This window comes from Syngnathus acus, chromosome 16 (assembly GCF_901709675.1).
Source record: "Syngnathus acus chromosome 16, fSynAcu1.2, whole genome shotgun sequence".
NCBI lineage: Eukaryota > Metazoa > Chordata > Actinopteri > Syngnathiformes > Syngnathidae > Syngnathus > Syngnathus acus.
In genome coordinates this window covers 10,521,029-10,547,217 of record NC_051101.1, presented here as the reverse complement: position 1 = coordinate 10,547,217, position 26,189 = coordinate 10,521,029, and the positions used below count along the sequence as shown (strand labels likewise).

Sequence of the window (26,189 nt, the reverse complement as noted above, 5' to 3'; positions counted from 1 at the left end):
ATTATTATTATATATATTTTTAATGCTCTCTGACTACTACAATTACATTTCATCATGGATGATACATCATCATCAAGTCACATTTTTCCCACATTTTTCATAGATTGAAATTTTATTTGCTGCCTAACTGAGAAAATGTCACCACATACAAAAGTGTGCAAGGTTCACCTTCACTTACATTCCCAAATACGGTCCCTTGCCAGATAAAAGCATAAAGCAACTTATATGGTGGCAGTGACGACTTTCAGTCCGCCTATCCCTCGACCCCAACCACCTTCAGACTCGTGCCAATTCTGTGTTACTTTAAACCAGGCCTTGTGGAAAGCCAGACATTGAGATGTCTCAGTGTTGGGCCCATGCTGCGTCGAGGTTATCCTGAGTAGATTTACAGCTCGAGAAGCTTGTGAATATTGGATGGGAGGCCCATCACTATAAGCCTGACTGACATGCCGTCGGGCTGTTTGTCAAGGACGGACAGGGGGATGGAATTTCATCCGCTTTGGAGGTGCAGCGGCAATCACGGTCGGTAACCTAGACGTTGCGGGATCTGCTTCACCTGACTTTACCTGTCATTAAAAACTTAAAAGAATTTTTACCTCTTTACTGCTCACACATTCAATTGTGATTTTTTTGGGACTGGGATTTTCCTGAATATTTAGTCTTAAATGCCTTTTTTTTTTTTTTTACTCACGTTGGCTCAAATTCTTAGTTGGACCCATGCGTTGGTAATTACTGTTGGCAAATATCAAATTTTCCCCATCTATGATGTTTTTATAGTTCATCCTCTGAGGTTCTATGATGAAAAAAAAACCTGTATTTAAAATACCTTTACATACAATAACGACTTTTCCTTATTTAGGATTGATAGGTTTTCAAGCAAACGTCGAAGGCCTGTAAACTTTTATTCTTTGTGGCTCAGCAGAGGTTATTTTGCTAAAAAAAAAAAAAAAATCTGTCCTAGTCATCATCATTTAACTTCCTTGAATTGTTCTTGAGCTTTGTTGAACACACAACGCGAGCATCCAATGAATTAGGATAACAAGTCATTTTCATTGCTCCACAATGTTTACTAAAGAGCTTTGAGGCTTGGAATCAATTAGGATTGGCTTTCCTCAAGTCCATTTACTTTCGACTTGAGCTGGGCCTGCAGCTGTGAAACCTGAGGACTCCTTTTTGCTCTCCCTCCTATTTCCTCGCCTTTCTCTTTTTCCCGTGTCCCTAAAAACGGTCTTCGGGGAGTCACGCTGACACAAACCAGTGTTAAAAAAAAAAGCGGGAATAAGAAAGCCACGACTTTCATTATCATACAAAGAAAAATCCATTTAAATGCTTTTCAGTTGTAAACATTTGCGACTGAGTTATGTCAAAGTTAAATATGTCGGACGTTACTAGTCAAGCGTGAGATACAACATTCGGTGCAGACCTCCATTTTTTTTTTTTTTTAACTCATAACAGGGGATGTGCTCGGAGATGGGTGTAGGCACAAGACCTTTCGAATGACATTATTCCGCTTTGGCTCCCGAGAGGGTCTTAGTCCAGTTGTTTCCATTACGTAGCACAATTAGCTTTAATGAAACTGAGTGAATTGAGTGGCCATTTATTTGTTCTATTTGTAAAGGAGATGTGTTTCCCCGAACGGTTGATGTCATCCAAATGTGTTGTTTTAGACAACAGTCAAGAGTTGAGCAAAAGTTTTGTTGTTTGTGTGGTTTTGGGGCTATGAACCTTTTAATTATAATCATAAAAAGTAATGATAATAATTGAAGCAAATTTATGATTATAATTTGCTAAATCGATCTTTTAGAATTTCGGTCAATTTTGTGGGATTCCGTTTTGATTATTCATGTCTTGAAGCAATTATAGAGGAAGTCGAGTCGGAGATTTTCTTGCAATAATATGTTCGATAGGCTTCCATTCGTCTAAATATGATATTTTGATTAATATTCCATTTGTGGATTAATTAACAAATAGAGCAGAAAAAGCCACATCTTTTCTCCAACATCACAAGACATAACGGAGTGCAATAATTGGCTGCAACCAGCAGAGGCGCTGTTAGTTCAGTCTCACTTAAGGAAGAAGAAGAAGAAGATTTTTATTCTAATTGATCTAATTTATTCGACTCGATTAATCAATTAATTGTCCACATAGTCGATCAAGGCAATATTTTGTCCATTCCTAATTACAATTGAGCCTATAACTTATTTTATAATAATTTTACAATGGGGATACTGTGTGCGACCTCGATTATTGCATCATAGGAAGTCATTTTGTTTTCATGTTGCATTTAATGCACAATCATTTTCACACCAGCTATTTGCGGTCCTTTAAAGGAAGTCAAAGTAATTCAAAACATGTGTAAGGGATAACATTTGCGGTGGCTTTGTCGGATATCATCTTAAACGCCAGCGAGTTTAGGATGTCGTCGAAGATCCGGATGATTATTTTTCTTTTAAATGGTCACTTTTACATTGACACTTTTCCTCGGAACAATTGAAGTCAGTGTGTGTCGCAGCTGTATAGCTTTAATATGAGTTTTGAACGTAATCCACATTAAATATACATTTCCCATGTCTCGAATAAAACAAGCGAGCCCACAAAAAGGAATCTGGCGTCGAGTGTCTTAAATACAGCTCGACTTTATTTAATCTTAATATTTCACCGTGGTTGTAATTTTAAAGTTGAAAGTCTCTTCGCCAGACAACGCTCAAGGCTTTTTGTGTTCTCTAGATAATCTTTGACCTCACGGAGTTGACAATTCAAACAAAACATATTTCATGAGTGTTTATGATTTGTTTAAGGAGATAAGAGAAGAGGTCTTTTCCTGAGTGCAGGAGAGCAAGACCTCTAGAAAACGCCCGAGGAGTCCTCATGTCCCGACTTGACAAAACCTGAGCAAAAAAAAAAAAAACTCAAGCGTGCACCGTACAATTAAACGTTGCGCAGTTGATTAGAAAATAAAAAAAGGCCGAAAAAGAAAAGGGGTGAAACATCCGATGTACATCTGAGCCGAATTAAGATGAGCTCATTGTGTAGTGCAGTGCGTTTAATAGTGCGTTTGTAGAGGAACGCCCAGGCTCTGTTCCCTCTCATTCCAGCGGGGCTGTGTCATCCTTGCCCCGGGGCCACCACACATGCAGCCTCCTGCACAAGCAGCTCACACTCAAGGGGGGGGGGGGGGATCACTGCATGGCCAAGTGTGGAAAAGAGGGGATCAGAGGTAGACAGAGGAGAGGAAGAGCGGGATCAGAGGTGGATGGCGGAGAGGAAGACAGGCCAGGAGGTAGATGGAGGAGAGGAAATGAAGGATTCAGACAGGAGAGGCATCAGATGGCCGAGTGGAGCGGAGATTTGGAAAGGAAAAGAAAGATCATGTTGGAACTGCGCAGAGGACAAATGCGATTAGAGGAATCGGGAACGGCGATCAAAAGAAAAGTGATGATGTAAAAATGAGACAATAGGATTGGGGAGGAGAAGGTGGGAGTGGGAGAGATATGAACTTCAAGAGGTCTGGTTATCGTGTTTTGGTTTGACACAGGATGTTTTTGGCAGAAAGGAAAACGGTGATCAGTGAATAGCGTTCTACCGTAATATTGACAAAATATATCAGGTGGAAATTAAAATCAATAAGAGCCTCTTAACTGGAGCGTGTAAGAGGGAGCATAAAAAGACAAGTTTGGCTTCGGTGCATTTTAGAATTCATGTTGAGATTTTTTAATTAGTTTTTAAAGATATCAACGGTGTCGCTGGGCCATTTTTTAAACTCATTTTAAAATCCGTTTTTTATTTTTTGTCTTTCAACAATTCTGTTGACCAATCAGCAGACAGCATCATATCTAGCTCCGCCCACCCAAACCTACTTAGATATAATTTTACACCCTTTCCAATGGAAGTTCAAACAAATATATCATTCAGGACCAAACCCGATTGAACTGAACCGCTTGGGGAAATAATTGTCACCAGCTTCATTCTCACTGAGACGCTGCAAAATGAAGAACAGATTCTTCTAATATTTATCACGCTGTCTTTGTCTTTTCACACAGAACCCAGCAAAGCTGAATCTTGACATAACCGGCGGCTATCGAGTTCCCTTGACAAATTGCGTCCCAAAAAAAAATAGATCTGTAATTGTTGCCAATATGTTTATTTCTTTTAGTGGTGAGTGGAATTTATAGACAAGCTTTTATCATATTTCATTTCAGATGAGAGACAAATCCTTGGTGTCCTCATGGTGCCACATCACATCTAGTAAAATGATTGAGCAACAGGCGGCTAATTCATCCCAGACTCACTCACTTTGTCTTTTGCCGTGAAATACGTACACCCCCACCAATCCCAGATCCGTCCCATCTTTTCTTGCGGCGTCGCGCCATCGTAGCATCCATCCCTCCACTAGCTAGCTAATAAAAGTCAGCCTGTGTCTTAACCCATTAGCGCTGATTTATTTGATCAGATTGGTTTTATTTCCTCAGCCCGAACCCCATGGCACTCTCCTCCCACCAGTGATTAAAGGCAGTAAATCAGGGGCAGGTCCTGTGTAGTGTTTACTCGGAGAGCCAGGCAGCTGCAAGCTGTTTGAGGCCCTTGTTTCTCCCTCTGTTTACTTCGGTTCCCATGGCAACTGCACCACCGTCTCCCGAACGTCTGGAACTTGGCCCTGGGATGTTTTGGTTACGTTCGAAAGTTTTTAGCCGATGTGTCTACCCGGAGCTCGGTGACTTCACCCCGGCGCGGGGCGAGAGCATCCACGCTGGGCTGGATGTCGGCAGAGGGGGGGAGGAACCAAATCTCGGGGTAGGCAGGCATAGGGTGGGGGGAGGGCGAAAAGCCAAAAGCATTACATCATAGCTGGAGTGTACTCAGAGAGGGAAGGATATGAGTCAGTGGACCTGCGCCTCGCTCTGTCTTTCTCTCTCTCTCTCCTTTTTGGAGTGCATCCAAAACCCTTGTGTTGAAGTCTCCACGACTTGGAGTCGGGGATTGTGCATTCTATAAAGACCAGTGTCCACTAACTAATCTAGAAGATCTCGAGCTGAGGCGGACCGCAAGCAACCAGTTCCAATCGAGCTGTAAATATGGATCGTCTATATTTATAAAGACGATTGGATTACGATTGGAAGAAAATGGTGGGAGGAGGCTTTGTGGTTCTGCGGAGGAAAAAAAGACATTGTGTGAGAGCCCAGCACTCAGTAATGTGAGAGTGCAGGGTCAGGACTGTGGAGTGTCTACCTGCTCTCCCAAGGGGCCCACAGCCCAGGCTATTATCAATCCTCTCAGAGGAGCCACAGCCTGTCATTATTCACTCACCTACACACACAAACACACTTGCGCAGTCACTACCAGCGCTGTTGTCGGAATACAAACCACGTTTAAGCCAAAACTGAATAAATGCGGAGCAATGTGTAAAATGCTCTTAAAAATAATTGCCAAAATCCTACACAGGATGTTATCGCAGAAGAGTGACATTTTCGTGGCTGGCAACATAGAATATATTGGAACTCAAAAGTCTACACACCCCTGCTCAAATGTCAGGGGGCGGTTATGATGCAATCATTTCTGCTTTTTAACAATTGAAGTTAGACTTTACAGTTTGGGTTGCAAAACGTGAACGTAGATTAAATGATCATTTAACTGTCTCAATTGAGTCCATTTTATTTCATTTAAGTTTAAAAAGCAATACATTAAACAACTATCAGTCCCCTAGAGACGTTTAATGAAAAATACCCACTGTCATGCATTTTATTATGGAATCAGCAAATCCTCCATCGAGTGTCTCCAGTTGGTTCAAAACGCTCCTGCTCGCCTCCTAACTGGTTCTCGTAAAATGTAGCACATAAATCCATAACAGCGCTCTTTGGAAAGAAAAAAAAAAAAAAACGTTAGGCAAGCCACCCATCTTTGAAACACGTTTTTAGCATGACGCTTTGTGCTTTTTGCTCTTTTTATGTTATTCATTTATAGTTGCTTTTAATTTATTGCTCAATGTAAAGCACTTTGTGGTTGTTTTGAAGTGCTTTATAAATTCAGTTGAATTGAGAATTCTAGCGCGGCTTTACATTATTTCCGTTTCATATCGGAATTGAAATGACTTCAGATGTTAGTCATCAAAAACAAAAAAATATCCTTTCACATAAATAAACATTGTCCATTTCCCTTTAACACATTTGAGATGTTTTTTATAAATACAGGACAAAAATGGTTCTAAAGAGAAACAGTTAAAAACACAACAATCACAAACTCAAGAGTTTATTTCTGCCTCAGCTCTTGGGAAACTCTGCTCCAGCAACATGGCTCATTGTATTTTCATGACTTTCCCCATGTGGAAATGTTTGGATACGCAGCGGCTGCTCAGGTGTCATACGTGCTGTTAAATGAGTGTGATTGTGATAAATTGTTATGTTAGACCAAGATGACACACAGTCGGGGATGGTAATAGTGCCGTGTGTACGGAGCAATCCAAAATGTCTGCAGGCTAAATGCACATATTTAGCTTTGGAAAAATACAGGTATTTATTCAGGTGTGGGGCCATTTGCTCTGCTGCTCCCCCCTTCCCCCTTTGTGTGACCATCACTCTTGCACACGACCTTGCCAATATAATAATCCGGGCTCTGATGTGGTCAATTGATTAACCTGCCGAACACAGTTAACCTAAATGCTGCTTGTTTGCACTTATTCCTAAATGCTTGTGGATATTGAGTTGAGCTTGATTGATGCACGAGATGTATAATTCACACTGAGAGTTATTGATTATATTAAAAAATATCCTGTGAAATTATTATTAACAATTTAAATTATTATTATTAAATGATATTAAATGATATATTGAATTATTATTAATAATTATTGTAAATTATTTTTCTGAATTATCTTTTTTTAAATTACCTTGTGAAATTATTAATAATTTAAATTATTATTATTATTAAATTAAATACGGATATACAATTACATATTAAATTATTATTAATAATTATTGTGAATTATCTATTCTACCCTTCCCTCCTCTATTCAAAATCTCGGCAAGAATGTTCCCACAAGCCTTCTTCCCATTTATGAATGGAAATAATCCGCCGTGATAAACGCTTTAACTTTATCATCTGTCAACGGACAACAAGTATGGATGTTTTAAGCAGACTCGTAATCCATCCCCTGATACCTCAACGTTCGCGGCCTGACTTTTCTATCGCATTTTAAAACACTGGGGAGACGTTTGCTTTGAAAATGATTCATCTAAGGGTAATTACTCATCGAAGGAAGTATGATAGTCTGTGGGTTATAACCACACGTTTTAAAGGCTTTATGCAGAAGCGTTCCATAATAATGTGACAAATGTTTTGGATAATTCCTTTGCTCTCGGTTATAAATAATTTCTTCTAGGTTTGGAATTGCGTGTCTTGGAGTGTGCTTGGCTTTAAGTTATGAAATAGCCATTTGCGCATTCTGCATCAACCTCGGGAACGTGGCAATCAATAGCTCTTTGGCAGCCTCACTTTGGAGCATGCAGTTGTTAAAAAGGTCACAAAGCTATCTGAGTAAAATGATGACCACACATCTTAAGCATTTAATCCTAAACTGTTTTTTGAAACTACATGGTTGTTGTTTTCGTCACAAAACTATTTTTTTCCCCATTAATGTATTGCTGTCCTGTGTAACCTTCATGCCCATCACTCTCAGCACTCACCAAAAAAAAAATTTAAAAAATAAATACATGGCCAGCCCTGCTGCAACTCACTGTGTGGAAAATGAAACAGATTGCCATGAAATCATAAAAATGTGGTTAGCGGTTTAGGGCATATTGTTTTCATAACATTTATGAACAAAAAAACTCTTGCCTCAATCCAGTTCTTATTCAATTTTCACCTTGAAACTTTAAATGTTTGATTTATTGATCTGATTTGTCGTTTTCCCCCTCCCCTGACCATTCCAATTTGTTGTGTTCCCTCTCAGGCCTGTCCCCGGCTCTCTATCCTCGCTGCTGCACCTACGAAACAGACAGCGACAGCCTCTGCCAGCCTCCATGGCTGGCACGCTGCCAGACCCCACCATGCCTGGCTCCTCGGCCGTGTTGATGCCCGTGAGTACACAATGGAGCACACTCACACTGTTTCCCTCACATATGCTACGTTTACACACTGTACTGCGCAGAATCATTGCTTTGTATTCGCTCTGTCGCCATTAAATTGACTGAGCGAAGGTTATCGAGAAAGTCAATCTACGAATTGGGGTTATTGATTGAAATAATGCCAAAAGAAGAGTTACATTATTTTATTTTGTTGCCACTTCCTGTAGTGTCCCAATACATTTGTCCCAAGTCCATACTGTAACATAGATTTGATTGAAATGATGCCAAAAGAAGAATTACATTATTTTCTTTTGTTGCCACTTTCTGTAGTGTCCCAATACTTTTGTCCCATGTCCACATTGTAACAGATTTTTTTAAAAATCAAAGTCAAAAAAGTCAAAGTCAGCTTTATTGTCAATCCCTTCATATGTCAAGACACACAAAGAAACCGAAATTCCGTTTCCTCCATCCCACGGTGACGAGACATACAAGTAGGCGACACAAAACAAAAACAAGAAGGCACAAACCATAAATAATAAATAATAAATAAAATAAAATGAGCGATGAATAAAAACAGACCAATAACCCATTGAATATGAGGGGCAAAACCGAGCCAGTGAGCATACAGCAAGAACAGGACGCTACGCTGAAAGGGGGAGCGAGTTCAGGATCCTAACATGATACCAAAAGAAGAGTTACATTATTTTTCTTTTGTTGCCACTTCCTGTATGGCCAAGTGGCCCAATACTTTTTTTATCCATGTCCACATTATAACATAGATTTTATTTAAATAATAAAAAAAATAATAATAATAAAAGAAAGAAAGAAATAATGCCAAAAGAAGAGTTACGTTATTTTCTTTAGTTGCCACTTCCTGTATGGCCAAGCGTCCCGATACTTTTGTCCACATTGTAACACGAGACAGCTCGTGTTTATGTTAAATCTCCCAATGTTTATTAAATTAAAAGTTAAACCATTTTTGGGGGGAGAAGATTGGCGGTTCAGGAAAGGGCTGCAGGTTAGGGTTATATTTTTACACAAAACACACTTAGTGCAATTAAAGTTGTGTCAGGTTCACCATTGGGGGGGGGGGGTCCTGTATGGGGAGGGGCACCTCACCACTAACACCCCACCCCCCACCCAGAGTTAGCAGCTGTGAAGTTGCAGGAGCTCGCACATTTCTGCATGCATGCACTCACACAAAGGCGCCTTCTTTGCTCGTACGCTCGTCGCTCAGCTGATTTCACTGACAGGTGCCGCTTACCACAATTCCAATGCAATCTCGACCCCGACAGACCCTCGCCGCCCTCGCAACTATCAGTACGCACACCCTTGTTTTACCTTCTTCCTGTGTTAAGTCTCACCATTGCAGCTTCCTGTTTTTGGGTCAGCCGCTGTTATCATCACAAAGTTGTGCGGAGGGGGAGACTGTCATGTGAAATCACCCTCTGGTTGTCTCTCATCTCACCCTTCTTGCTTTTTTTTTTTTTTTTGGCGCTGCTATTCAGGATTTATTGACTCACTGTTGCCGTTGTGTTGTCAGATGGAGAGACAAATGTCCATGGGGGCCAACATGATGGCTATGCAAGGTCCCGCCCACAACAGCCCGTGTTCCTCGGCGCACATTCCCTCCATGCACTCAGAGGCCAAACTGGTGAGTACTGTATATATGCGCACATTTATGAGCGCATACGCTTAAAAGCGTGCCAGCTTTTCTTTTCCACTCAGCTCTGCCAAGCAGGGCCTGTGTGGATTTCATCATTTGGGTGTGTAATCAAAGCTGCCAGCGCAGCGCAGAGGCTCGAGACTGAAAAGAAAGGCTTCTTTATGTAGTTGTGGCACAGCTGTCCCGTTCGATGTATATCGAAATGTACAGAACTTGTTCTGGAGATCCTGCAACTTGTTAGCGCTAGTTTCACACAGGCAAGGGAAAAGTCACATGATGTCATACTTCGTGTTAGGAAGTTACATAGACTGAAATTAATTTGCATATATACCTTTATGCTAGAGTCAGAAAAAAAATAGGAACTCTGAGTGATAAATAGCGTGCTTTCAAAATGGCCGCCGACTTTTCTGGAGTGGACGGAGAAAGGAAAGAGAGTAGTGGAGGTCATTGGAAGAGTTATTGCTCTGATAGAGGAGCGCAGGAGCATTCCCAGGGCATTTAATTCTCCCTCTTCCTCCTGCTCTCTCAAGATTGATCGTCTTTGCGGTCTTTTGAATCTCCTCAACGGTTCCTATGGTAACATAGCGGGGGTAACACAATATTGCTGTATTAGGCTTATCTCTCCTCTGGCTGTCATCCAGACACATCTTACTGCTTTTTGTACTCCTCCTATCTTTGTAATTGAATTGTAAATGCTCCATTGGGCCTTCCATAAACATATGCAGTCACTAAGTGGCTACAGGCCACCGCTTTCGTTTGCCATCCAGACGCGCGAGGCACCAAAAAAAAAAGCGGATCGCTCCAGATTCTCTTCCCTCGGAACGCAACTGATGGATTTCCCTGATTGCGGGACGGAAGAAGCGGGTGCAATTGTGCTATCGAGGGCCACCATCTTTAGTATGTGTTTCATAAGCAAAGAAGTTAAATTCCATAATATCCGCGCCCGGGCCGGGTCGATAAATACGGCTTCGCTATCGGATAACCGCGGCGTGATCAGGCCCATGTGTCCCCTGCGACGTTTCTCGATCCGGCTCTAATCGCATTACCCCGACCGTGTTGACGTTCCGCCAATGGGAAATCTCCACACTGTAACCCCACACCCATGGGGTGCACTCGCTCCCACCAAAGTTTACACTATTAAAGCAAGGAACTGGGATCGAGTGGGACTTTGATAGACATACGGGAAATAGATAGACGGCCAGTTGAAAAAGTGACAGACATTGATATTCCGAGACGGCAAACACGGGGAAATTGCTATAATTCCCCACTTGAAAGGACTTGTTTGATATTCTGGAGGCCCCTGGTGCAGATTTAGGAAAAAAAAAAAAAAAAAGCCCACTGCTGCTCCAGAGCTTGGGGGGCTAATGACGGCTAATTGATTTTGTGGTGAGCCAGAGCAGCAGGGAGGCCTGTCTCTGGTGTAAATAGTTAATGAGCCAAAAGACTGCTGTGGCCCCCTTGGGGACTCGTATCACGCTCTATGTTTGTACTCTGTGGCGGCCATCTTTGTTCCGACCCTAGATTTGTTTTATTAGTTTCGCTACAAGTGATTTTTGTACGGAGCGCCGGGTGCTCGACACGCCGGGTGTGGTTGTGTTCTGTTCTGTTGTGGCCTAGGGAACAGAACGCTGCGTGTTGTGGGCTGGAGGTTGTGGGATCGTTGACCCTCGTAGTGTGAAGGAAATAGGGATGAGGCCAAGTTCCACAGCGTGCCGGCCAATGCATTACATCAGCGTACAGAGCCCGTTCTCCACAGGGCCTCGTGAGCGCTCACTCACACATGCACACGAGAGCTCAGCCAAATCTGTTTCATCATCTCCGCACAATAACAAACACACAGGCAGGTAAAGATGGACTTTTTCCTGCTTCGTTTCTCTGATCGGGCTTGTCCCGAACAAAATGAATACCGGCTCATGTTAGCGCGTTCATTTCCAAAACATATTGGTTTTTTTTTGTGTGTGTGTGTGTTCCTTTCAAATAAGCTCTGTGATTTCCTCCGTTGCGCTCGCCTGCCAATTTCAGACAGCCAAGTGTTTTTAATGTTTGAAAAATGTGTTATTTATTAGCTTCCAATTAAATATTGTTTACATTGTTACTAAGGACAATAAACGTGTCACCAAGCATCAAGCTAGGCGTCGAGTTTTTAACGAGGTAAACAATACTATATGTTGCTCCACTGCAGCGCTCTTGGCTGCGGAGCTGGCGCACGACCGATAGATGACATAATTCCTGGCATGTTCTAAATGTGCTCCTTTTTACTCCGCCGAGGCGGAAAAAAAAAAAATCCTCGTCTCTTAAAGAGATATTTCATAGCACACACGAGAACCCATAATCAAAAGTTTTCAACCAGACTAAAGCCGCTTTTTTATTTCGTCGACACAGCCCGTAGTGTTAAATTCTCAAATTGACAAGCATAAAGAGTTTTTTTTTCCGCTAATAATAAGTGTGAGAACATTTTGTAAATATTCTCAGCCAAATACAGCATGTGTTTATGTGTCACATTTCACACACTTATAATTGTTTTAGGATGAAGTCATTTACTTTGAGTTAAACAATTATAGTGCAGGATTGCATTTGTTAGCCCCGCTGTGGAACACCTCAGGCTAAGCTAACACCCACACACAAGTGGAACTCCAGGTTTTGTAAGCAACATCTGTATGAATGGCAACATTGTCGGAGCGTGATGTCATCGGAGCGGGACGGTGAACTATGAGCGCAGCTGAATCCGCGGCCAGTGAACGTGTGCTGTATATATTTGTGTCAGGGTGTGTGTACCACGTGCACAAAAAATGACTCACTCTCATTCCACTGGCAGTCATTGTCCCTGGAAGTCCAAAAACATTTGTGGACTAACCGGACTACAACAAACCATTTGCATATAATCACTGATGTGCAGTTTTGTGTGGTTAACCAACATGGAGACTTGACAGAGGACACACATATAGTTACAAATGATGACTATACCACAATTGTTTCTTTCACCATTGAGGTGAGGGAGCTGTGAGTTTATCAGTGTTGGACTCAGACCAGGGAAATGGAGCAGGGGGGGTTCTCACACTGCTCCCACTGTGTTTTTTTTTTTTTTTTTTTCTGACCGAGAGACATACTGTCTCTTGGTGTGTTGTTTTTATGATGACGGGCCGCTCGTTGAATGGAGCTCGTGACAATGTGCACAATCGTAGCTGAAAACGCTGAAGTCATTCACAATCTGATCCAAGATTTTGAAACGTTTTCTCCGAAGCTAAGAATGGAAATGTTTTTTTTTCCCCAGGGGTTGCGTTTTAATATAAAACATTACTGGGTAAGTTTTAATATTTTTACTTGAGGTCACCAAGTCAATTTTGATTGATTAATAAAAGAATTTTTTTTTTTTTTCTGGAGAACAATAAAAAAAGACAAAATCATTGAACAAGAATTGCCTCAATTCAAGCAATTTGGGTCAGGGTGTTCAAACCATGGCCCAGGGGCCATTTGCGGCCCACTGTCAACTTTTTGCGGCCCGCGTTGTATAGCTGCTAAAAATATTTTTGGGGGAAAAAAAAAAAAGCAATGGATTGTGATTTGATAGATTATATATCCTAATATTTAAAAACTTGTGTTGGTGTGTAGATTGTTGCATCTCTTCATCTTTGGATGACTCCATGTTGTTTTTGCTGTGCTAATGCTAAGGCCATTTGCTCACGGGCCTGTGAATAGGACGGGATCTGACTGGGTAAACCAGCCGCCATCAGCCCATGGACTAGTCCACTGTCAATGAACCCAAATACCCAGTGACACACGGCCCCACCCAAAAGAGCCCAGACAGCAAGCGTTGAATGAGTGATTCCCTGAACTACAGAACAAGACCTCACACACTCGAGAGGTGATTGGATTAAGATTGTTGGGTCAGAGATTTCACTCAGATTACGTTCAAGTCAATATTGACGAGTTTGCTCAATATCTGATCTCCTTGGACACCAGGAGATCTCATTTAGTCCCACTTTATTTTTCTTTTCTCCAATTGCTCTCCGTGAAATTCAATAAAAGCCTCCCTTTTGTGTTCCTTTCCTTTCAAAGGACAATGGCTTGCCTCTGTCTCTAACTTACTATGAGCTCCATCTAAATGAAAAGCAATCCGATGATCCATGAAGACATTCTGTATGTCAGTGTGTATTATTATTATAAACATAGGAAACTACAGTTTGCTCTTTTGTCAGCTCGATTTATTATTAGGCCGGCCTTCGGTTGTAGCGGTGAGCGTAAGATGCTTGTCGAGAGCTCTGCTTTACATGAGCGGGAACAGACTCGAGTCAAAACCCCATCCATTAAGTTGACAGGGTGGAGAAGCAGCTAAGCGTATGAGCGCATGCTTTGGATCGCGCTCCTCGGTGGATGGGTGTGCGTCTGGCCGTCCCCCCGGTAGAACAGTTTGTGTCCATGCCCCAGCCAGAGGTGAGCTCCGTCCAGCCCAGCTCTTATGCACTTGGCCCGAGACCTGAGAGAGGGGGCGACATTACAGTCGAGCTCTCCCATCAGACTGTCTGCCTCGTTGTTCCCTGAGGAAATCAGTTTAACAGTCCCCAGCTCTTGGCAAGCACAGGGAGAAAAAACGGGGGGGGGGGAGAAGGGTGTATGAGAGAGGAGGGTTACTGCCTCTCTGGGCGAGAGGGAAATCTAATAAAAGTCAACTAATGGGGGGTGTGGAGTTTAAGGGGACGCAGAGTGGGTTCTGCAGGCAGGCACGTACCGGCTAGTGAGCGGAATTAGATCCTCTTAGCGCTTGGCAAGACTACACAGACAAACCCCTCGGCTTTAAAAGCGCAGATGGGTTGAGAATTCGGGGACCAAATCCCACACACAATATTTTCAAAAAGATGGGGATTGATGCAACAAATGATACTCTTAACAATGAAAACGAACTAAATAACCAACACAAAAACTTTTTAAATAATATAAAATAATATATAAAAAAGTAAATATAATAGTAATAAGTAATGTAAAAAGTAAAATATATATATATATATATATATATATATATAAAATATAAAAATTTAATTAAACAATACATAAAAAATACATTAAATAAAAAAACTAAAGTAAAAAGTAATATTAAAAAGAAGAAGAAAAAAAGAAAAAAATAATATATAAAAAGACTACTCGTCCCCTTTTCATGTGCTGACAAAAATAACACAAAAAGTAAACAGAAATAATAAACAAAACTTCTTTGGATGCTCATTTTACTCAAGTCACTGATTCACTGACATGATGTCGTTTCAAATTAGAAACTCATTTGCCATTTTTGTGACATTTTACTCTGAAGTGTTTTGCAGTGATGTTGATGCCTTGCTATCTTTTAGCGCTGTTGTGCGGTGCCACAGGGCCCACCGGTAGCCAAATAATACCCAATTCTACCATTAAGGCGAATAAAAGTGCTCACCTTGACCTCACCAGGTTTGATTTAGCCCTCCCGGCATGATCTCTTCCCTCAGTACCTGCTCTGCACTTCCTCCATCACGGGTTAATAGATATGAAGTCATTTGTCGAGTGGTAGCCCGGGTGCGTTCTTGGAAGGTGCCCTGAGCACTCACAGGACATCAGTCAAAGCAACCCTGTGTCAAAGAGGAAGTGGCCATTAATAAATATCATTAATGGCCCATCCCCTGGTCGCCCTGAAAACACATAAAAGGGAAAGGTCTAAAAAGAGAAAGTGGAGAGATCAAGGGGCAAAGGTCTGGAGTAGAAACTAGACATACCCCCTGGACAAAAAAAATGGCTGACGATTCACATGGAGTATTTCATCGACAATGAAACGGAGTTTTTAAAAGCGTCCCTGGCTCTTTTTAAAGATGGAGTGAAAGTTTTTGTCATTGTCCAAAAATTGACTTTTTAAATAAGCAATAATAAAGCCACTGGTGGAGCTACAGGGTGGTTCGGTGGGGGCACTGCCCACCCCCCCTGAAATATGCTCGGACCCACTCCCCATGTGCCAGGCCAGATAATTTACTTTTTAGTATTTTCCACATTTTCGTAATGAATCTTTGAATAGTTTTTGAGGTTTGTTAAAAAAAAAGTTTCTATTAGAATAAAGCAACCTTTTAGAAAACTGATTTGACCTCATTTGGCATTAAAGTCATTCCTCTGCATCGTCTTAGTACGCTTTCGTTTCACTTTTGTTATTTCAAGTACTCCGGTTCAACCTGATACGGGGGAATGCATGAATTGTTTCCTGCTATTGTAACCTTCATTTTCATTTTGAAGTACAGTGATGCTTTGAGATAAGAGTGCAATCATCTTTTCTTCGTGAAATAAATGGAAATTCCAATAATCCATTCCAGCCACCCCCACCCCAAATACAGCAAAAATATGTATTTTTTAGGTAATAAATAATATACATAAAATTTCACTTTGTATAAATATCCAGCAATGTCATTAAATGGAATGTACTAAATTTTATTTACTGCATTATTGGCCCACATTTTTGCAAAATTGTTCCATGAACACCATCTTAAATATAGCTTTTTAGTTCAGTTCTACAGAACCCTACAGGCTAACACCTGTGCTTATTTAATGACTGTTCTCTATAGCTACGCTGTAGAAATGGACAGTACTGTATGTGTTATTAAAGTAAAATGCATGTGGCGGCTCAGTTGGGGCACTTAGTACAGTCTGGCAAAACGCAACCATGTGTTAGCTGATGATGGTGTTTTAGATTGCTTATCATCACTTTACTTGCGTCCTATAGTTTGCTTGCTGTGGTTGTGGATAGGAATTTTGTTTCCACTTTTGGCTAAGTTTTAGCAGGCCGCCTGATATTTACAACTGCCACCAGTAATAAAAAAATTGCTAAAAAAATATGCGGATTTTTCTCTCTTTTGTAAAGTTAAAAAATAATAATAAAAATAATAATATAATATAATAAAAAATAATAAATAATAAAGTAATACTGTAAAATGGTCAAATAAATGATTTTTCTCTCTTTTGTAAAGTTAAAAAATAATAATATCAGGAAAATGTACTGCAAAGTGGTCAAATAAATGTTTTCAGTGTTTGGTCATGTGACATTTGCAAGCTTAGCTGTGATTGGTTGTTACCTGAGCCCCAACAAATGTGGTCATTTTCAGTCGAGTGGCAAAATATCAAATTATTGTCAAATTAATTATAAATATCCACTTTTTATTAAAAATGTTTTTTTTTTAAAAATGGTCTGTTTGCAAACTCATCTACAAAACTGCCAGCCGGACTTCAATCAAAGACACCGATAAAAGTGCTCCCACTGTTTTTGGTTTGATGGCGTATGTGTTAGAAGGAGACATCTAATCTCCCCTCCACCTTCTCATACCGGCTACATCCTGCTATCATGCTGTCCCATTGGCCTGATAGCCATTTTGTGTGTTATTTCTAGTGATAACCCAACGTGACTCGGAGACTTGCACTTGTGTCTGATTGGTTTCCTCGTACACAAGAGGGGCGGGACTCACCTCCCTGGCGCTGAGTGACAAGTTGAAGGTTGAAGGGAATGTGTTTTGTGACGACTGTCATCCTCAGAATTCATCCCGTGATAGGCGGACCATGTCCCCGTCGACACCGCTGAACGTGATGGATGTCCGTAAGCTTGATATGATCCATTTTCTGTTTTAGTTGCATGATCAATCGCTTTGTAGTTGTGTCTTCTTAGAATGTATTTAAAAAAAAAAAGTTGAGTGAATTTTTAAGTTGGCTAATTCAGCGAAATATTTTAAGTTTAGATCATGTGAAAATTGGCTTTCCTGCATTTTCCTGCAAGGAATAATTTATGGATTTAATTGTATTGTAAAAGCAACTTTTTTTTTTTTAACAGCTGCAGGCCTAAGGCTGCATGCTGTGTGTTAGCGTGGCCTTTATGCTATTTGAACCTCAATGGTCTCAACAGAGAGTTGAACTACTGACGTGAACGAGCTACCAGGAGCCGAATTTTTAAATCGATGCGATCGGAATCGTGAAAAAAAAACAACCCACGAGGTCTTTGCCGCTATGTCAGGCATCTCTCGTATGACAAACTGAAAGTATACTCAGCCAAAACAGGCTTGACAAGGTCATCATTTCACAATCCTGCTTTCTCTCAAATAGATACTACCATGCATAATTTGGGGATTCTGAGAATAGTTTGAAATCAAGGTCAGAAAAGAATGTAATAGTGGCCTTTTTTTTTTTCTTGTCTGGTAAAAAGCTTTTCAGCTGGTGTGAGAGAGGAGAGGGCGAGCTGATGGTGCGCTCCGGTCGCGTCTAAGTATTGTGATCCAGACCAGCTGGATGACGTTCCCTGTGGGAATCATGAATGTAGAGGTTGTTAAAAGATATGGAGCCCTGGACGCTCCACGGACTTACTGACAGCAGCTGGGAGGAAGGGGGAAGGGAGTTCACAAATGAAAAGTGCACCATTCATGGTAGTCGCCTCACATCCAAGTCTTTCATTATTTAAAAAAAAAAAAAATCAAACAGAATCCAAATGCATTTATGCATCACGTTAAACTAAACAGCTCGGACCCGTGAACATCAGGCAGACATTTTGTCTGGCTTGGTCTGTAACATTTCAACCCTTGTGGCACACTGGCCGCTTGCGTGTTTATGAATTATCTGGTCTTCATGCCGTGCCCGGAAAAACAGTCTCTTGAGGAAAACGGGTAAACACAAACAACTTAAGAGCACCTCGAATTTGTAGCGAGAAGAACCGCCACGTCTGTCAGGGCTAAGTAGACCACACGCTTAAGGCAACAAACCTCCTGCTGGGTCAACAGTGTGAGACTTGCACCTTGCCAGAGAGCTCATCTCATAAACGCACACACACACCCCCACAGAAGGAGGTTATTAGGAATATGAAGAGGCAAGATGTGGAATGGGCAATCGGGGAATGTAAAGAGGGAGAATGACAGGACTGAAGGGGAGACAGAGGACAGACTAAGTGCTTTGATTTGTTCCCTAGACATATAGATTTATGGAGCTATTCATCATCTTATCTAGCCGGTGCATGTAGCTATCATAACTGTTAGTAATCACTATGATAAAACATATCAGTTTCTATAAGCTTTTAATGATTTACTTTTGGAAAATATTCCCAAGACTAAATCTACTAAACGATCGGGGAGGATTATCAATCAATTATTTGGATATCTATTTATTTTTTTATTATTTTCAAATTAAATTGAGGTGAAAAAAATAGTAAAGTGTGATAGAAATATCAAGTAGACATGTTCCGCTTGCATAACTTGACTAGCCTGTCTGCTAATTCTATTTACCTTCCAAAAGTAAGCACGGGCGCACAGTACTTAGCATTCGGCAAACACAGACAATTGCCTGGGGCAACCTGATTTCCACTAGGCCCTAAACCGCACATTAAAAAAAAAAACAGATCAAGAAAATTGTCTTCAATTTAGAAAGTAGCCACACACTTAGTATTTTGCAAAAAGTGACTCAACAGTGCCCCTTTTGGTGTTAATCAAGTACTGCACTCCGATTTTGCATCAATTGATTAATTCAGAATCAATTTCGTAAAGACAATTGATGGATTAATTGTTGATCGAACGCTTTGTGCTCCTTCTATGCACTCAGAGGCTGAAAGCTGCACTTTCACACCATCCCGGCGCCATCGCCAACGGAAACATGAACTCCATGGGTCACATGATGGAGATGATGTCGTCGCGGCAGGAGCAAGTCAACCACCATCACATGCACTCGCACTCTCACTCGCACCCTCACCAGCACCTCCAAGCACCTCCCCACGCGTACCAGCAGCACCACGGCCATCACCACCACAGCCAGGGTCACAACCAGGGCCACGGCCAGGGCCACGGTCAGGGTGGCCACCATCACCCGCAGGGGCACAACCCCCATCACAACTCCCACAATGCCCACCTTCATCCCGGGCACCCGCACCAGACTTCGCCACATCCTCAGATGCACTCCGCTTCACAGGTAAGACATTCTCAATCACTTCACTTGGGTACTTGGCAGCTACTTTCCATTGCACACTGCCACCTACTGCACTGGAGTAGTATTGACCACTTATTCCTGTCTGCTCTGTATCAGGGTTTTTCATTTTAGTTCATTTTTCTTTCCTGTCGATTTTTTATTTTAGTTTATTTTAATTAGTGTTTACAGCTGTTTTTCTTTCATCCCTGAAGGCAAATAATTTTTTCACCCTACTGTTTTGCATTGCGAAATTGTTACCGCCTTAGTGTCATAGAGCTTCTTGTCTTATTGTTATCCTTTTAGTACAGCTCAAAAGGTCAGGAAATGAATTTGAATGATTGTAAATTTGTTTTGTGGAAATGTTGCTCCACCTCCGTTTACACAAATGCAAAGAGGGAATCAAACTCTGAGGTGTCAAACTCAAGGCCCAGGGGCCAGATCCGGCCCGCCACATCATTTTATGTGGCCCGCAAAAGCAAAATAATGTCAACTCAATATTTCTTGTTAAAATACCAAAAATCAAAATTGTCTTTCCTTTTAATAACAGTGAGATATTGCAAAAAAAATATGATCCCAATTACAAAATAAATTAGAAAATTGTTGACTTGTTGAAATGAGTTTGACACCCTTGGCTAACACCTTCCGGGAAGGACATTAGCTTGTAGTATGCAAGTGCGGCTCACAACATTTATAATAATTTGATTCCGGTCACTTTGTCCTTGCATTGTCTGATGCCCTTTTGCCATGATGGACCATTCCTGCATCAAATGATCCGAGTCTGTACTCTCCGAATGCGCCATTAATGCATTAAAAGAACACTTTTGATGTCCGCTCGGCATGCATTAAAGCGATTTGTGTTTTTCCGTGCTTCTCATAAAAATGCTAATGGTCCAAACTGCAAACGGTTGACCTTGCCAGGTTTATGTCAAGATCCGTCCGTCCACCAACACTTGTGTCTGCCGGCGTTAGTGTGAGTAGAAGTGGGTGGTGGAAAAGTGCCTGACACCTCTTTAACTAGCAGTTCGAAGAATTAGCCCAGTCACTCACTTGTTGAAGCAGATGTTGTTTTGTGGCCACTTGGCACACTTGAAATAGCTTTGGGGGTAATGTATGGACGCTTGTTTGTGTTTTTGGAGAGCAGCAGGGTGGCTGGGGCAGTCAGGTGTCTGGATGTTTTCCAGCTGTGTCACAAAGATTGCGTCTGTGGTTGCAAGTTGGCAGACGTAAACTGTCTCATTAGAGAGCTGGGTTATGATTAACCCTCTCCCCCCCCTCCCCTACCTGCCCCTTTTCCATGTTTCAGATGTCTCCCGCTACCCAACATATGCAGCCGACGCAGACGCTTCATTCCCCGCCCCCCAGCGGCGGCCGGCGCAGGCGCGTAGTGGACGAAGATCCGGATGAACGTCGGCGGAAGTTTCTGGAACGGAATCGAGCGGCGGCGACGCGATGTAGACAAAAGAGGAAAGTCTGGGTCATGTCGTTAGAGAAGAAAGCCGAAGAACTCACGCAGACCAACATGCAGCTTCAGGTAGAAAAATCAACCAATAGAAAGATGGATTACCGTATTTTCCGCACTATAAGGCGCACCGGATTATAAGGCGCACTTTCAATGAATGGCCCACTTTAAAACTTTGTCCATATATAAGACGCACCGGATTATAAGGCGCACCTTCAATGAATGGCCCATTTTAAAACTTTGTCCATATATAAGATATATACATTTGGCCCACGGGCCGGACTTTGGACACGCCTGCTGTAGTGGCTCAATATTGGTCCATATATAAGGCGCACCTGATTATAAGGCGCACTGTCGGCTTTTGAGAAAATTGGAGGTTTTTAGGTGCACCTTATAGTGCGGAAAATACGGTATCTAAATATTACAAACCTTGCACAGTCTTTCAATTGACTTTTTTCATGATTCATTTTATTATTTTTAATTACAGAATGAAGTGACCATGCTAAAGAACGAGGTGACCCAGCTCAAGCAGCTCCTCCTCACACACAAGGACTGTCCCATCACCACTATGCAAAAAGAGTCCCAAGGTTACCTCAGTGAGTCACCCAAACACACACACACAAACTCACACCAAACACATACTTTAGTCCTTCAGTGTTCATAGCGCTGCCATGGAGAGATTTCATTTTGTCAACAACAAATGAAGAAATGCCATTTTTGACAACTACATGATGAGCTCCATTTTGTTTCCCAGCGTGACGTCAGAGCCCCTCCCCTTTGATAGGGATACGAGACATAATTAGGATAGCGAAGCCTCCCTTGTGTGCTTCCCAGCGAGGAAAGTCAGGCTCATATCCGTCCTGGCTGAATGTTTCTTTTGTAAAGGAGAGCGCCTCCTCCCAGACTGGGCGAGACGTTCATCAATGAGGCTTAAGTTGTGCACACACGTCCACACGTTTAATGTCAGCTGGCGTGTGTACAAAGCTAAGTGATTCCATTTTGGAGTTTGGTGTTATCTGTTCATTGTGAGGCATTTGGAGTGATTTTATCTGGTTTTTAGACTGTATTCAATGTCATTAGCATTTTCTGATGTTGTAATGTCTTAAAAAAAAAAAAAAAAAAAAAAAAATCGGCCAATTATTATTGGTCAATTTATTCATTTAATTTTATTTGAATTTAATTTAATTTTTATTTTTTGCACTTACAAAATTGGAAAAAAAAATTTTTGGGATGGGTTTTGCTGATTTTCAAAGAGCTATTATCAGCCAATTAACTTGCTCCGGCTAATTAATCATCCGGGCCCCAATTTACCATCCCTGGTGATGTGTCCTCAGGTCCAGAGAGCAGTCCGGCCGGAAGTCCATCTCCAGCTTGCACGCAGCAGCAGGTCATTCAGCACAACACCATCACCACCTCCACCACAACTGTAGGGGGCGGCGTTATGCACGGACAAGCCAACAGCCGGACAGACATTAACCCCATCCGCTAGGGGAGCAGAAAGACTGTCCAGCCCCGGTGGTCACCCCCACCCCCATACCTCCCTTCAGCCCAACCCACCTCTGCTTTCTGAGGCTCTCCAGCTGCACACATTGCCCCCCCCCATCAAGAAAAACCTCAAAAAGCCTCCAAGGCTCTTCTTTTTACAGTAGCCATGCTATGTATTTTTATAAACCCTATAATGTGTATGTTTGATGGTATGTTGCCTATTTTTTTTTTTTAACATTTGCTTTTAATATGTCAGCAACAATGCTATGGATTTTTTTTTTTTTCTTCCGGTACAAAATGGACCAAAGCATTCATGTAGGGAACAAGAGGGAAAAGACTGGAGGCTTTCATCTCTTATTTTATTTTCTATTCATTTTTTTCGTACAAAAAAAAGCTACTAAATTCTCCTAAAAACACATAAAGCATTACGGGCTGTAGCTTCACAACCTTACGACTGTTAACCTCATTACTGCCAGTCTTAAAGATTTGTATGAACTTCGTCGTTATTGTCGTAGCATAGCGCTCGAGGGACAAGCGATGTGGATGATGTAAAATGATGAGAGCGGCGAGGCAGCTTTAAAATCACAACAATCTCCTCCAGGACCACCCGAAGCTTTAACTTAAGGGCGGGGAAGCCTTTTCCGATAGAAATGTCCGCCGAGGCCCATGATAAGTTTATGATACGACGATCAAACAAATGCACTTTTTATTTTTGAATTTTGATAACTCCTCTGAGGTTTTATTCGTTTTTAGACTTGCATGGAAGGTCGGATCAAATCCGCAAAAGGATAGTAAAACGCATGTCCTCGTCAGAGAGCATCTCTGTAATCCATAACTGATTTTTTTCTTTTTTCCTAAAGAGGAGCAATTTATGGCAGTGATTTCCCAATGTGCCTTGGTTATTTTATTTTCTTCTTCACTCATATCTATTTCAGGTTATCGATAGTTTTGCCTCTTATTGGCTTTTGTCTTAGATTTCTTCTTCATTAATCTTTCTCAGGCCTTTTTTTTTCTTCTCTCTTTTTAACTCAACGGCGACATACCGAGGAAACGGGAACGTTTCTTCCACTTTGTGACCAGGAATGTCGAGGCGAGCGCCCTAAAGCACTGTGTTGTACAGTAAAAGGTGAAGCAGAGCTGTCTATGCACTTTGAGGGTAAGAATAGCCATATTAAACGGGGTCATGCTCACTGACACCCCCCCCCCCTCTTTTTGAGAAACGTCTTTGGGTCTCAGTTGAAGAAAATGTACTCGTAAAGCAAAATTCCGCTCGCCTCACGTCTTAACTTTGTGCAGTAGCATTTAAATGCAGGAGGGAAGTTCCTCCTGAGAAAAGGGCTTGATTTCAATTTTGAATTCCCACGTCTTGATGATTACACCAGTGGTTCTCAAACTGGGCCGTGGTCCGGGTTACAAGATGTCACTATGGGTGTGGAACCTTTCTAGTTTTAGTCCTCAGGGCAATACTAAAAGAAAATCTTACAAGTTCATTTTGATATATTATCAGCATTTGTTAGTCTTTTTTTTTGGAATACCATGGCAGATTTTAATTTGGACTTGCATGGCGGGTTGTATGAAATGTTCTCACGGGCAGAGGCGTAGCCAGGAATTTTTCCAGTAGGGGCGCACGCCCACAGGAAAAAAAATCGAACATCACCCACGCCGTTCGCTGATCGCTAAAACAACATCCGGGTCCGGGAGGCAAACGGTGAATGGATAACATCGCGCACATAGAATAGCGCAAGCACATTCGCGCAAGACCGAAAGAAAAAAACGTCATGAAAATGAAGAATCGAAAAAGCTCGATTTTTTTCAACCGGGGCGCAGGGAGTCCTAACCGGGGCGCCGCCCCGGCTCGCCCCGGCTTGGCTACGCCTCTGCTCACGGGCCATATGTGGCCCACGGGATGTAGGTTGCCCACCCCTGCACTCTGATGAAGTTCAGGAAAAAAAGTGTTGCTTTATATGCAGAAAAAAAAAATATGCGTACAAGAATAATTCTTATGCGTTAATACTTGTATAATTGTAAACTATAAATATTGTACATAAGACTATGAATTTCTATAATCATGTACATGTAATGCAACTACCTTTCTTTTTGAAGGGAATACATGTATGCCACATGTGTGTAAATAATGTTTGCATACAGCACTTGTTGCCTTTTGTCATACGTCGAGGCTCATTTCAGCGCTTACATAGGTTGTTTATACATCATAAACTGACCCTTGCTTGCATAACTTTGTACATTTTCTGTCCCCACGTCGGCTTGTTTTGTACAGATGTTCAACATTATCGCTGCAGTTACATTCTGAAAATAAAGCACTTGCTCAGCAACAGGCAGCTAAACGACTCGCTTCAATTGATTTCATCACTGGGGAAGTGCAAAACAAAATGAGCTCAGTCGATCTTTGCGACACAACTGCTTATTCATAGAGTCTGAACAGTTCAATGATTTGCAATTATGTGCTTTAAACCAGAGGTCCCCAACCCCCGGGGCGCGGACCAGTACCGGTCCGTGGATCAATTGGTACCGGGCCACCATGCCGCACAGAAAAAATAAATAAATATATATATATATATATATATATTTCTTTTCTTTTTTTTATCGACAATCAATTAATTCAGGTCAAGACGCTCGTCCCGGTCACGTGACATGTTTCCCCCATTCGAGTCCGCAAAGCTAGCAAAAATGAGTAAGAATTTATTTTGAAAAATATAAAACATTTGGCGATTCTCTCTCAATTACTTCCGTCGGCGCATCTGTGTCTCTTGACACAGGTTAATTCGGTCAAGACGCTCGTTCCGGTCACGTGACATGCCACACCTGTCGAGCCCGCGAAGCTAGCAAAAAAATTAGCAAGAAACAGAGATGTTTGGAAAGCTTCTTCGGAAAGGGAAAACAACCCACTGAGGAGACGGAAGATGAAGAAGCTACGACTTCTAAGAAAAGGAAAGATGCATTTAATTTCTGGAATCCATATATTAATATGGATTTATCGCCACAAGTGATGCGCCGAGTGGTGACAGGCTAGCTAACGAGGCAATGAAGCGTTCCAAACTGCTTCGGCACATGGCGACCAAGCATCCTGCATTAAAAGACAAACCTTCGGAATTGTTTGAAAGAAAAAGACGTGAACAAGAAGGGCATTGTCTCCGATTACGCCTAGATTGGACCAGCTCGATTCTGAGAAACAAGCTGAGTGCTCCCACTGATTCAACGTAATGGTGAGTTTTATTTTTATGTTGTTTATATTTGTTTTTATGCCAGTCGTATCATTTTATTCCATCGTGTTCATATATTTATTATAAATGTATTATTTATGTAAAGGCCGGTCCGCGAAAATATTTCTGACACGTAACCGGTCCGTGGAGCAAAAAAGGTTGGGGACCACTTCTTTAAACCACTGATTAAATTTATGAGTTTCATTTTCATTGTGCACAGGCATAAATTACAAATACCAGAATTAGTATTACTTTCAAGATCATGATTGTCATGATTAGTACTAGAAGCGGAGTGAATCATTTTGTGAACATGTGCGCACGCTGCCCCCTGGTGGGCATTGTTGTTACTACACTTTGCACGTCAATACAATCCTCGA

General features: G+C 41.7%; 1 protein-coding gene across 2 annotated transcripts in view; it reads left to right on the top strand.

The window, feature by feature from the left end:
- The window catches only part of creb5b (cAMP responsive element binding protein 5b), a 36,621-nt gene extending 12,447 nt beyond the window's left edge, over positions 1–24,174 (top strand). For both annotated transcript variants that reach the window (XM_037274430.1, XM_037274429.1), the window contains exons 6-11: positions 7,943–8,069; positions 9,601–9,711; positions 19,288–19,650; positions 20,951–21,178; positions 21,594–21,702; positions 22,441–24,174. In XM_037274430.1, the coding sequence (XP_037130325.1) occupies positions 7,943–8,069; positions 9,601–9,711; positions 19,288–19,650; positions 20,951–21,178; positions 21,594–21,702; positions 22,441–22,595 (1,093 nt within the window). In that variant the 3' untranslated portion in view covers positions 22,596–24,174. The remainder of the gene's footprint in view (positions 1–7,942; positions 8,070–9,600; positions 9,712–19,287; positions 19,651–20,950; positions 21,179–21,593; positions 21,703–22,440) is intronic.
- The last annotated feature ends 2,015 nt before the right edge of the window (positions 24,175–26,189 follow it).